Genomic DNA, 13936 nt, shown 5'->3' on the forward strand with positions numbered 1-13936 from the left:
TAAAACCAAAATAAAGTATTTGCAGGATTTTGAGTGCAACTGTTAAGAAATTTCTTAATTGCCCACAATAGGGGCATTATGTTCATCTGTGAGTTTGATTTCCATAAATTTGGGTCAAAAAACACTAAAATTAGTCAATCATCAACGTTTAGTGTTGCAGGTGTATTATTCTATTACATGATATTTGGGTACATATCTGCAGCTTCAATCTGAATACAGTCACATTAACAGTCACATTAATACAGCATCAAACAATTTATCAGAAATCACATTTGAACAAATGTCAATGATAATTGCTATTGGGTCGGTGTTCTGTTGTGAATGAAAATAGTTAATGTTGGATTTGAAAATCTGAGGAGGAACCGGAAAACTTCTGCAAGTAATCAGAATGAAGAGCAGCTGAAAGTAAAGCAGGAGGCTGAGAACTTAATTATGAGAGTATGTATGCATGCATGCAACGCGCGGCACAGCAAAGGCGACTTAAAAACACTGAATTTACAAAATGTTTTACAAATTTTCCTATTACCCCATCAGCTTGTTTACATTCGAGTCCAACAGGTGGCGGTACTGCGTTCGCCTGAGAGCTGCATGCCAAGCAGAGGAAGAAGGAAAAAAAAGGAGAATCTAAAAAAGTTAGTGCTCTTTTGTTCTTTATTGACTATTCCCTACCATCATATCTACATATAAGCGCTGATAGTACATACTGCCCTCCGTTAACAGCAATGTTTCTCTGTTTTAGCAGCAACAATTGCTGCAGTTGAGACCGGTTAGCATCTGAGCTAACAGAGAAGCTAACTCTCAGATACAAGATGCAACCTGCTTCCTTTTGAAGAAAAAGATAGAAGAAGTTTACTCTGAGAATGTTGGACATTTATTGACCACTGCGCCGTTTTCGTCATTTTCTATCACCAAGGAATAACAGATAGTCCGGTAAGTCTCAACAATGTTGTCTAGCTGTGTCAACCATTAAAAGCTAGCTGCCTGCATTAAGTGAGGTGACACGTCAGCGCGTCCGCCATATTGCGAGAGGAAACGGCGGCCTCTAACCTGATTTATAGACTGTTATTTTAGCTGTCTCACCCTGATTAAAAGTAGTTTACGCTTTAAATGTCACCACAGGGCTAAATTTAGTTTGTTCCATTTATTGAACTTCGAGAAATAAGTAAAATATTCAGAAAAGAAGTGACTCAAACTAGGTAAATTAGAAAAATAAGGGGAATTGGGAAATATTCATACCCCTTTCTGACAAGTAACTGAGGGAAAATCCACTCTAAACGTTAAATTAATTCCAGGCAGAAGAAACAGTTTTGATTTTTTTTTTTTAGAAATACTTAACCCCTAAATCTATCAGGTGGAATCATTTTAGAATAGTTGCTTAAGAGTGTAGTTTAATCAGTCTTTAAGTCATTCCCCTACAAAGGGCTTGGTATATTTCAGCATGGACTGGGTGTTTTATTTGAAAAACGAATCTGTTTTTATCTCTGCTGCTCTGCCCATACAATAGTAGGAGTGACAAGGTATAATTGTCACATGTAGAACAGAGCAGGCCTTTTTGGAAATACCTGCAGCTCCCTCTACGTGTCTGGTGGCCTCCTGGCAGCCTTCCTGACAAGTTCTTCATCTTCTTATGGTGTTTGTTGGCAAAAACTGTTAGATTAGCCCCTCATATATCTTCTCTCTTTTTCATATTTACGACATTCTAATGTAACATGCTCTATTGTTTCTTGTTTTTCACAATGATCACATTTACCGGTTTTATGATTTGTGTATTTTAAAAAGTGTATAATTAAGTCCTGGATGTCCAAATCTTAGTTTTGCTATTACACTTTCCTCATTATTATTTCTTCTTGCAGATCTTATTTCTCCTATCTTTATAATTTTATAAAACCATCTTCCTTTTCTTTTTTCATCCCACCTTTTTTGCCATTCTTTCAACCGTTTTTGTTTGAGAATACTCTTTTCCTCGGATTTGCTTGGTTTTACTATGACGGTAATAGAATTTGGAATAGCCTTCTTTGCTATGTTTTCTGCCACCTCGTTTCCTTTAACTCCAACGTGTGCTGCTGCCCACACAAACGTAACTGTTAAACCCATATTCTGTACTATAAATAATGTATGTAATATTTCTAGTAAAATGTCTAGCCTACTACGCAAATGATTCTATTTTAAAGTTAATAATGCAGAGCTTGAATCTGAACAAATCACTGCTTTTGGTGGTTTTGTCTTCTGCCCGCTGTATAGCTAACAATCCTACCAACATCTCACCTGTATACACTGATAATCTGTCTGTGATTCATTTTCCTATTTTTAATAAAATTTTTGGTAAAACAAATGCTATTCCTATTATTTTTATGCATCTGTGTAGATTTGAATATATTGAAAATATCTGTTTATATAATTGTACTGAATGATGATCCATCATGTAAGGTTTATCTGTTTTCTTTTCCAGCAATGTTATATCTATTATTGCGTCTGGTAAAATTAAGGGTAGTACAAAGATATTTGTTTTGTTTGGCTTAATTTCTAAACTGTTCATTTGAATTTTTTTTATTTATTTATTTATTATCTATCCAAAAATCCTAATTTCTTTTCTTTTCCCAACGTGGATGTAAAATCTCCTGTGTTGAATGATCCACAAATACCCTTAAGTATTTATCTCTAGTTGTGTTCTTCTCAAATCCAAAGGCATTTCTTCCATTTTTTTACTCCGGTGCTGCTGTTGGTCTGGTTTATAATGTTCTTCTACACAGTCCTAACGCCTGATGCTGAATAGTGTCTAATTTAACTAGTTGTGTCGTTGTTGCTGACCTGTAAATTATGCAACCAAAGTAAATTTTTGATCTAATCCGTCCTGTATAAATTTGTTTGAATGATTCCCAATCTGCATCCCAGTCACTGCCAGCTAAGCATCTCAAAATCATTTTCATTTTCTCATATTTATCTAAAATTTCTTTTATATTTATATTCCATTTAATTTTTTTAATCAAACCAAAAACCTTAAAACTGTATACATTTTAGTTATTCTAATTCTTGTTTGTATAATTTTAGTTTTATTACCTTTTTAAGTTTTTTTTCTTAGTAAATATCCTTACTTTTGTTTTATAAACTGAAAACTTAAATCCACATTGCACCGCCCATTTCTCTATTTTGAAAATTTCCTCCTGTATTATTTTTTTTTTATTACAGTAAAATCAGATTTTTTTCCTCTTTCCCAAATAACTCCATCTGCAAAAAGTGAACATCCAATTTCTTTATTAATATCTTCTGGGAAATAATGTTAACTGGTTATCCTGTTACTTATTGAATAAAAGGAAATGGCGATGCCATCAAGTTCCAGCACTTTATAAGAACCAGAGCAAGAACAAAGTAATCACACCCCTGGCTAGGCTGCAACCTGCCCTCTTGTCTGTTTTCCACTCTGGTTTCCTCCGAATCCCTCCTACCTCCTCCTCACAGTCTGTTATATCAGCCGACCGGAGCAGACCTTACACAAACATGTCAAACCAAACATTTACAGTCTCACACAGAAAATACGCTTTGACCTTGATTAACCGGAGTAGAGTAAAACCGTCTTATCCCTGATTACAGCTGCTTACATGTTTTGGAAAGAGAAAGGTATGGGGTGGTTTTAGGACCTCAATTTTTTATAATTTCATTCACATTCCTCTCCTTTGATTGCAAGATAATGTGTTATCTATGTAATCAATCTTCAGGATAGATTCCAGGTTCCATTCCAGCTCCTCAAGAATCGTTGGCGTCATTATCAGAACACCGTTAGATGCAAAATGGGAATATCTGTCCAACATTATTGTTTCCCTTCAAAATAACTTACCTGTGCTGTTTAAAATTATTGATTCTGCTCTTAATGACCTTGATTAACCGTGGTAGAGTAAAACCGCCTGGAAGTATCTTCCAAAACGTGTAATGACTTTATGCATTTTCATAGATACGGTTGTTGCTGTTGTTAAAAATTGACCTGCTGCGGTCACCCCAGGTTCTATTGCTGCATAACGTGGTGTTTGAATTGTAGACTTCTGTAGTAATAAAAAGACTCTTGAAACAGACACTATATTTTAACATGTTTAATCTAAAAGACAGAGGGATGTTTACAGCTTCAGTACTGGACTCTCATAAACAATGTATACACCCATTCAGGGACGTGAACAGTATGATATCAGTGTTCCTTTCATCGCATTGATGGAGAAGATCATTATATAATGTAGACGTGTCCTAGCTGACACATCTTCCCCTAATCAGTCATTCGGTCCAGTCTCAGTATGTCAGGCTCTGTGTCTCCAGTGTTTGTTGTTTATCGGTTGTTTCCATATAACTGCCTTTCACAGGCTGATCTCTGTAAGCTCGTAAGCCATAACACTGTAAAAGCCATCATTTCTGCACCTAGTTGTGACCCGTTTGTTTGATTCCCTGTCCAGCTGTGTTGGCTACATCTGAACCAGTGAATCTGACCTTTTTAAGGGATATTGTGGAACATATTAGGTCATCAGGTTCTCCCTGTGATCCTGCTCCCTCTCCGTTGTTAAAGGAGGCTTTCCTCAGCGTAGGACAGATCATCCTTGCAGCAGCAGCTTGCTGTCAGGTGTTGTCCCTGTAAGTTTTAAGCATGCTGTAGTGCAGCCTCTCCTCAAGGAGCCTGGCCTTGACCAAACTATTTTAGCAAATTTTAGGCCTTTCTCCAAGCTACCCTTTATTTCTAAAGTTTTAGAGAAAGCTGTAATTTCCCAGGTCAAGCCCTTTTTAGACGAGCAAAGGATTGTGGAGGTTTTTCAGTTTTTTTCAGTGCAGAAGAAACCTCAAGTCACCTGCTTCAACGACTATCGGCCTGTTGCACTGACAGCCAACATGATGAAGTGCTTTGAAAGGCTGGTGAAAGAACACGTCGTCTCTATTCTCCCCCCAACACTCGACCCGTTCCAGTTGGCCTACCGGTCCGCTCCACTGAGGACGCCATCTCCTCTTCTCTCCACCTAAGCCTGGCACACCTGGAGGTGAAAAACACACACGTGCGGATGCTGTTCCTGGACTTCAGTTCAGCGTTTAACACCATCATCCCACAGCGTCTGGTGGGAAAACTGGAACATCTGGGCTTCAGCACACCCCTTCGCAACTGGCTGCTAGACTTCCTCACCAACAGACCTCAGTCAGTCCGGGTCGGACAGAACACCTCTGATGTCATCACCCTCAGCATGGGCTCCCCTCAGGGCTGCGTCCTGAGCCCCCTGCTGTTCACCCTGATGACACACGACTGCGTCCCCAGGTTCACCACCAATCACATCGTGAAGTTTGCAGACGACACAACGGTGGTGGGCCTGATCAGAGACGACAACGACCAGGACTACAGAGAGGAGGTGGAGCAGCTGGTGGACTGGTGCAGAGACAACAGCCTGACCCTGAACGTGGAGAAGACGAAGGAGATCATCGTCGACTTCAGGAAGAACCGGCCTCACCATGCTCCACTGCTCATTAACAGCTCAGCTGTGGAGGTGGTTAGCAGCACCAAGTTCCTGGGGGTGCACATCACGGACAACCTCACCTGGACTGTGAACACCACGTTACTGGTGAAGAGGGCACAGAAACGACTGTCCTTCCTGCGGAGGATGAGGAGAGCCCACCTGCCCCCGCCCATCCTTACGACCTTCTACAGAAGCACCATAGAGAGCATTCTGACCAGCTGTCTCTCTGTGTGGTGTGGAGGCTGCAGTGCCGCCGACTGGAAGAACGTGAGGAGAGCAGAAGGGATCATTGGGACTCCTCTTCCCTTCATTAAGGACATTTCATCACAGCGCTGTGTGTCCCGAACCCGTAACATCATCAGAGACCCCCCCCCCCCCACCCCCACCATGGACTGTTCTCCCTACTGCCCTCTGGGAAGAGGTTCCACAGCATCCGCTGCAGGTCCACTAGGTTCTGCAAAAGCTTTTTCCCTTTTGCCATCAGACTGTTGAACTGCTGAACTACAACCCATAGACTCTGCACAACATTCGCATATCTGCACATTTTGCATAATTGCATCTCCATCTAGCATTACAAATGCTGCCAAACTCTTAGTTTCTAAATGCATTCTTGCACAAATGCGCTTTGCACAAATCAAATTCTGTACATACAAATGTTGTTTTAAAAATACTCACCTGTAAACTGTGACTTCCTCCTGTCTATATTTCAATTGTTTACTTTTGAATCACTTAATCACTCATGGGGTCGCGAGGGGTGCTGGTGCCTATCTCCAGGAGTTCAATGGGTGAGAGGCGGGGTACACTCTGTATAGGTCGCCAGTCTGTCGCAGGGCAACGCAGAGACAAACAGGACAAACAACCAATCACGCACACACTCACACCTAAGGACAATAGCGTACCGCGCACGTGACGTCACCGTCTCAAGAGCAACGCCCCTTTTGCCGCTTAGGTAGGGCATACAGGTAGAGAACGCCCGTAGCAACCAGCTATTACACGCGCAACAGAACCAGCAATATGACCGACTTTGCAGCCATTAAACTTTCCCAAGACGATGTCCCAGGCGCACGGTTTACTGGTCGAACTGTCGAAGAACGACCCGGACTGACTGAGGTTTGTGTTGATGTGTTCTTGCTGGAGACACATATTCCACCAACAGAACAAAGGAACTTGAAAACTTCTTGGGCCTCGCAGGTGTATCCATCTAACGTCACTTTAAGGACGACAGTGGTGGCCATTCTTATTCGTACGTCTGTACCATTTATTTTCAACTCTAAGGTGATTCTGGGGGGAGGTACATACTTGTTAATAGTACTCTTAATATCGTTATTTTTGCTCTTCTTAATGTTTATGTACCTAATTATGACTTCCCAGATTTCTTTCAAAAGATTTTCAACCTCGTGGCTGATTGCAATGATAATAAGCTGATTGTTGGTGGAGACTTTAATAATTATCTTGACCTTGTCCTTAATCAATCTTCAGACAAAACTGCTCCGTTGTTAAAGTCCACACCAGTAATAAATTAATTAGCTATACCAATGGGCCTGATTGACATCTGGCTACGTTTGCAGAGAATATTGGATTTTTGGGATTTTAACGATAATAGAGCTGTTTCAGACTCCACTTTTTGGGAATCTTATGTGGCTGAAATTGAGAAAGATTTAATTACTGTGGAAGATGATTTTTGCAACTCATTCTGATAACAGCTATTCTGCTATTGTAAAGCTGAAATATGAATACAATCGCAAACACGCTTAAATCGGAGGCAACTGGACTTCTCTACACCTATCCAGGAGTTTTTGTCAATTTACAACTTATGACATTAGAAACTATAATGCAAACTAACATAGAGGAGAAAATGTTTTCTCATAGGAATAGAACGACACCGGTAGGAACCTTGTCTGAAGAGTTGAGTAAAATAACTTGGATAAATGTAAATACTTGACATAAAGACATCGCACATAAAGACCTGGCATGGCAAATGGTGCTGGAATGTTTACCAATAAGAGTTTTTTTTTTATAAGAAGGAACCCTACAAGAAGTCCTTAAGTGTGAAGATGACGAAACTGAAACATCTGTTTTGTAAATGTAGATTTGCTGAAAAGGTGTGGTTTCTAGAATTACCGTGGTTAAATGAATTGCATACTTGTGATTTAACATATGGAAAGATTATGTATGGACTGTTCAAGGGAAACTCGGAAAGAATTAATTGTATTGGTGGATAATAGTTGTGTAAAAGATTTGCTTTGGAAAGCAATAAATGTGTTTTTTAAGAAATATGAAGTGCATGAAAGTACAGTAATTAAAAGTGTGGTTTATTTGTTAAACGATTATATGTTGAAAGATATTCTTTGTAAAAACAATGAAGAAATCAAGCTATTGTGGAAATTTCAAGAAACATACGGAGACGTGCAAATAATACTAAAGTAATCTAGGTAAACTTTACTTGTTGAGTCAAATGTGAACAGAATGTAAAGTATGTTTTTCTTTTGTATTGTGATGCCCCCTTTTTTGTTTATGTTATTTAAATTGAAAAGGAACCAATAAAAGCCTTTGAAAAAAAAAACTGACCGACTTACAGGACCACTTTTGTGGTCCTTCATATATTCAGATTTTTGGGATGTAGTGAAAACTGCGCTTTGCCTAACCATCTGAAAGGTTGGAACATCCTTTCAGCCTGCATGAACTATTGCAAGCTTTGTACAACATAAAAATAAAATAATAAAACTTACTCAGCCATTTCCAAAGCAGTTCTGCCTACCTGTGTTTAGCAACATAGTTCCCAGATATGTGACTTCACATGAGAACTATGCATGAGCTGAGGGATGTCTGGGGCTTCGCTCCTGGACCCGCTGCCTCTGTGACCCAATCTTGCATAAGTGGAAGATGGATGGGTGGATTTACTCAAACAACTTTACTCCATATCTACTTTACCCAGAGGGACCTTATATAAAAAATATATATATTAATTTAATGATATATATTAATATATATCATAATATATAAGTGATTATGAACATGAGTTTTAACCGTATTGTTTTTTTGTTCTTTATTTCTTCCACAGTATCATGTCGGCGTTTACTTGGGAGGTTGTTGATGATCACTTTCTCATCAACAAGGAGGGGAACTTCATTCCTGATCAGAATATACCCAACGACTTGGAGAGGAAAGAGCAAGGAAGACTAGAACCGAGGCTAATAACAGAGTTGACCGATGAAGCAGACAAACAAGTCGAACTTTTTCAGGGTACAGAACAGATTGTAGTTAAGCAGGAGATGGACAGCGTTATGGTGACTTTTTATCAAGGAAATAACAATACTGAGGAACCACAACCTGAACCAGTCAAGGAAGAACAGGTTGAACCGAGCCTCTTTCACAATGAAGAGCAAATTGTAGTGAAACAGGAGGCTTCTTATGAGGTATTGAACAGTAAAGAACCACAACTTCACCAAATAATACAGGCAAAGGATGAACTGAAATCTGAAGAGGGTAAGGAGGAACAGGATGATCTTTACATTAATCCTGATGAAGAGCAGCTTCTGTTGAAGCAGGAAACTAAGGGAAAAGACATTAATAACAAAACAAATCAGGATCAGCTCCTCTCTACAAACTCATCTGAAGCTAATAATCAACATAAGCATGAAAGCAACCAAAATAAGAATCTGTATACTTGCAAAATGTGTGGGAAATCCTTTGAAAACCAGAGTCATTTGGCTGATCACACAAGAAGTCACTCAAATGAAAAATCGTTTGCGTGTCAGTTTTGTGGAAAAGTCTTTACCAAACAAAACAACTTGGCTGTCCACATTAGATCTCACACAGGCGAGAAGCCTTTCTCATGTCCCACTTGTGGAAAAGGTTTTACGCAAAAAGGAAACTTAAGCGTGCACATGGCAACGCATACTGGTGAGAAGCCTTTCTCATGCCCAACTTGTGGAAAAGATTTTACTCAGAAAAGTAACCTGCACATTCACATGAAAACCCACACAGGTGAGAAGCTGTTTCCCTGTGAGCTGTGCAGCAAATCTTTCAGCTTTAGTTGTCAGCTAGCTAATCATATGAGAAGTCATACTGGTGAAAAGCCCTTTCTTTGTGTGGTGTGTGGAAAAAGTTTCTCTAAGCAAAATTACTTAACTGTCCACATGAAAATCCACACAGGTGAGAAGCCTTTTTCCTGTACAACTTGTGGAAAAAGTTTTACTAAACAGTGTAATTTGACTGTTCACATAAGATGTCACACAGGTGAAAAGCCATATCCTTGTGAAGTGTGTGGTAGATCTTTTATCAACAAAAGCCATTTGACTAATCATATGAGAACTCACACATGTGAGAAGCCTTTTTCTTGTCTGACCTGTGGAAAGAGTTTCACCAAACAAGGTAACTTGACTGACCACGTAAGAAGTCACACAGGTGAGAAGCCGTATCCTTGTGAAGTGTGCGGCAAATCTTTTGTCAACAAAAGCCATTTGACAAATCATCTGAGAACTCATACAGGCGAGAAGCCCTACGACTGCAAGCTGTGTGGTAAATCTTTTACAGACTGCAGTAGTATAGCTCAACATATGAAAACCCACACAGGCGAGAAGCCGTATACTTGTAAAGTGTGTGGTAAATCATTCAGAAACAGTAATCATTTGGCATGTCATATGAGAACCCACACTGGCGAAAAACCTTTTTCATGTTCAATCTGTGGAAAAAGCTTTACACAAAAAGGCAACTTGAGTATTCATGTGAAAACTCACACAGGCGAGAACTCCAACAGGTAAAAAAGTTTACAAAAATATTTGTATAAACTGAGTATTGAGTATTACTTTTTTATTTTGCAAAACAAAACCTACAGATTTTGAAAACAAATGAACAAATGTGGTGCTTTTCTTTAAAGCAGAGAAGTTTTAGTTTGAGTGTTTTATGATGTTTTTTTTAACTTAATACAGAACATCCATGGATCATGTGGCTAAATTAAAGCAATGATGATTCTCTCTAGAAATGTCCCATGCAGGTTATTACTTGTGATAATTATCTGCAGCATTGCTAGTTATTTTTTTGCCAGATTGTAAGGTCTCCAAGCTGCTTATCTCAAACACGTTTCTTTTCATGCCCTCCTCCTTACTGGTCAGATTTCAAATAATAAACTCATACTTAAACTGAAAACCTTGCTGTCGCGACTTTCATCTTGTTAGGCCATCTGTTATAAACCAGTGTCTGAGTGTTATGTTCCATATTTTACTTCATCACTCTTGTTATTCTATAATGCTGAGCTCATGTTTAATTTTGAGACTGCCCCATCACCATTAATGGGCCACCATTGTGTTGTTGATTCAATTACGTTGGTTTACCAACTTTCTGTCAGCATGTCTGGGAATTTTCGACTTAAAATATTGAAACATTACTATCGTGGTACACACCTAAAAAATCATTTAGGTGTAAAATATTGAAGAGCCGCAGCACATGTATTTTATTTTGTCTTCAATGTCTTTTAGAACTAATTATTTAAAGGAAAGGCCAGTTTTTTTCATCCTGTTTTTTTTAAATATACAATTTCTGTGTTCTATCTAATATTTATGAAAAAAATGTATGGATCAGCAATATGAACATGACTTAGCCAGGTGTTTTCTAACTCAGCAGACATGCTTCACTTTTTTTCAAATATCTTTATTAGCATGTTGTTCACATACAGAAGACAGAAAATCATGTTGCTGTTGACTAGTGTAGTTATTTAGGATTATGAGATATTAGCGTATTTGCAGTAACTAGAGTCTATTAACATCAATCGTATCAGCCTGAACGTCCTCCGACATCTAAAAACCTTTCTATGTTATATGGTAATTGTAGATGATCTGTCTCCCCTGGATGATGTCACAGCTAACAGAATGCCAGACCAGGTGCACCTTCTATTAAGAAAAAGGTAAAAAAAAATGTGTAATACCAAAATGAACCTTCTGTGATTGACTCTACACCGTACTCCTATCCAAGGGTATGTCATCTCTGAAGGTAACAACAATAAATACCAGAGGGTTGAATGATGCTGTAAAGTGTCAAACAGTATTCAATTACTTGCATAATAGTGGGGGAGATATTTTTCTTTTACAAGAATGTTGGTTATCTTTTATGGATAATTATGAAAAATTTCAAAACCGGTGGACATACGGAAAATCTTTTTGGTCAGGAGACAATCAGAACCGATCTTCGGGTGTGGGGGTGTTATTTAATAGTCATTTGATGAATATAGAAAGGGTGGAAAATGTTGTGGATGGCAGGATTTTGTCAATTGATATTGAAAAGGATGGTAGTAAACTTAGAATAATTAATGTTTACGGTTCGACGGATTTACAAGAACAGGTTTCATTATTTCAGTCCCTTCAGCCTCTGCTTTGCAGTGGAAGACACACCTTACTGGGGGGAGATTCTAATTGTATTTTGGAGATTAGGGCTGGTAACACAGTTGCCTGCCTCGCGACCAAGCTTGACCCAAGCTCCCATGAGATAGAGAACCTTATTATTGACTGGAACTTAACTGACCTACACAAATTCCTCGACCCAGCCGATCCAGGCTATACTTGGTCTAACGGAAAGACTTGCTCACGAATTGACTTTATGCTAGTAACTGATAAGATTTCATCAATTTCAAGTAGAGTATATCCGGTGCCTTTTTCGACCACCACAAGCAAACATGCGTTTTTAAAGTACAAAACCTTTTCAAACCAAACTCAGGACCGTGAAAATTAAATATAAACCTATTGAATAACAAGAAAACAGTCTCAAGATACAAAGAAAAATTACAACAATGGTTTACACTGCAACCTTTGTTTGAGTCGGTTGGAGAATGGTGGGTCGAGGTTAAAGCCCGAACCAAAAAGTTTTTTACCCTTGAGGGGAAGAGATTAGCAGAGGAAAAGAGAAAGTGGCTGTGAGTTAGCCTGGCCAAAGTGGCTAAAAGGAATGCCGTCAGGCAAAAGATGTCCAGTGCAGCAGGTGGTTTTATTCACAAAAAAGGTGTTGAAAAATATTTACAAAAATCTCAAAAAAATAACTAAAAGGTTTAACATGGCTCAACAGGTCAAAACTGAACATAAAGCAACCAAAATTAATATCATGTGCACACAGCTACACTGACCTGGTTCTCCCCCTCTCTCTAGAACCTCTCAACTGCTTGTCTTTTATACCTTTCCCCACCAAGGTAGACAAAATGGCCTCCGAAGGACTCTCCCACACAGGCACCCTCAAACAATTGATACATACCCTATCATTGTTTAAATCAATACAATTCAGCACTATATCTGAATATGAAACAATGCAAATTGAAATACAAACAGCATGAAAGTATACAATGCCAAAACTCCATCAGAAAAAGACTGAAGTAGCTACTGCTTCCCCCTCTTAAGATGGTCTCTTCCTGTGCCAATCCTCCAACAGGCAGGCCTAATTTCCAGGAAGTAAAGTAACACATCAGGTAAATTCACTGAAATAAAATACACGAGATAAATGAAAAAACAATTACAAACAAACTGAATGATTTAAACCACGATGTCATAGTAAATAATCATTAGAAATGCAAAACAAACAAACCCGGGATAGTATATATTTGCAAACTAAAGACTAAATACAATATGGCTAAATCAAAACAAACCAGAATGTTACCAAATGTATATAAACAGACAAATGGAGTTCTCACCCACTTTGTCACAGTGGCTAAAGAGAAAACAAGCCAGGCTACAAAGATATTACAGTCTTCTTAGTTTGGATTTTCAAGTCAACGAAGACATTGTGACACTTAAAAAAGAGATGATGGTGGCCTTAAACGAAAAAAGCAAAGGTTTATTGGTAAGAAGTAGAGTGAAACATCTAGAGGAAAATGAAAAATGCACTGGGTATTTCTTTAGGGAAGAATAAACAGGTTGCAGCAGAGCTTGTATAGCAGAGGATGGTTTCAATCCATCAACCTCTGGGTTATGGGCACAGAACGCTTCCGCTGCGCCACTCTGCTTTCCTGCCAGCTGTGAAATGAACCCACGATCGCTACCTCAGGAGGCCAGTGCCTCATCTATGAAGGTCGTGTAAAAGTGACAGTCGTTTTGAGCACAATATTTTTCTGTCTTTTTGCTCCTTTAATGTAGCTATTGTTTCAGGCTCCTGGTAAGCAGAGTACAGGCAAATTATTTCCTGAACACACCTTTTGTTTGTGTTTGCCACGTTGGTCTCCGCCTGCCAGAAACAGTGGCTGTTCAGGGTTGCACCAGTCTGCAGTAGCCTCACAGCAGAGAGGGGTAGATAGCACAGGCCATCCCTATCTCTACATCGTTGTTAGCTAGCTAGCGACATATGCAAAATTGGATACGATACTGAGAATATTGGCCCCTGCGCAAGAATGACACGTGAAAATCGTGAAGCGTTTCCATATTTTTTCATCTTCAGATTTGATGAAAACAGAGTGTGATATCACCCACAGCAGCACACCAAATTTGGAGGGC

At 39.0% G+C, this 13936-nt stretch overlaps 1 protein-coding gene and 1 non-coding gene across 3 annotated transcripts; both read left to right on the forward strand.

Annotated features, from left to right (window-relative positions):
- Positions 1-526: 526 nt before the first annotated feature.
- LOC105921832 (gastrula zinc finger protein XlCGF57.1) lies at positions 527-10619 on the forward strand. Of its 2 annotated transcripts, XM_036131915.1 has the most exons (3): positions 527-632; positions 740-930; positions 8533-10619. In XM_036131915.1, exon 3 carries the CDS (start codon positions 8537-8539, stop codon positions 10232-10234), a length of 1698 nt encoding a protein of 565 aa, XP_035987808.1. In that variant the 5' UTR covers positions 527-632; positions 740-930; positions 8533-8536; the 3' UTR covers positions 10235-10619. The 2 variants fall into 2 exon arrangements, with proteins under 2 accessions (XP_035987808.1, XP_012713138.3); XM_012857684.3 differs by having other exon boundaries at positions 577-930.
- Positions 10620-13765: 3146 nt separating this feature from the next.
- Positions 13766-13869, forward strand: LOC118560653. Its single transcript, XR_004929494.1, has one exon. It is a non-coding gene; the product is annotated as a U6 spliceosomal RNA (small nuclear RNA).
- The last annotated feature ends 67 nt before the right edge of the window (positions 13870-13936 follow it).

Source organism: Fundulus heteroclitus, unplaced genomic scaffold (assembly GCF_011125445.2).
Source record: "Fundulus heteroclitus isolate FHET01 unplaced genomic scaffold, MU-UCD_Fhet_4.1 scaffold_46, whole genome shotgun sequence".
Taxonomy (NCBI): domain Eukaryota; kingdom Metazoa; phylum Chordata; class Actinopteri; order Cyprinodontiformes; family Fundulidae; genus Fundulus; species Fundulus heteroclitus.

What these genes read in the sequence shown, in the direction of transcription:
- LOC105921832 (XM_036131915.1), top strand. Translation starts at nt 8,537, where the DNA reads ATGTCGGCGTTTACTTGGGAGGTTGTTGATGATCACTTTCTCATCAAC.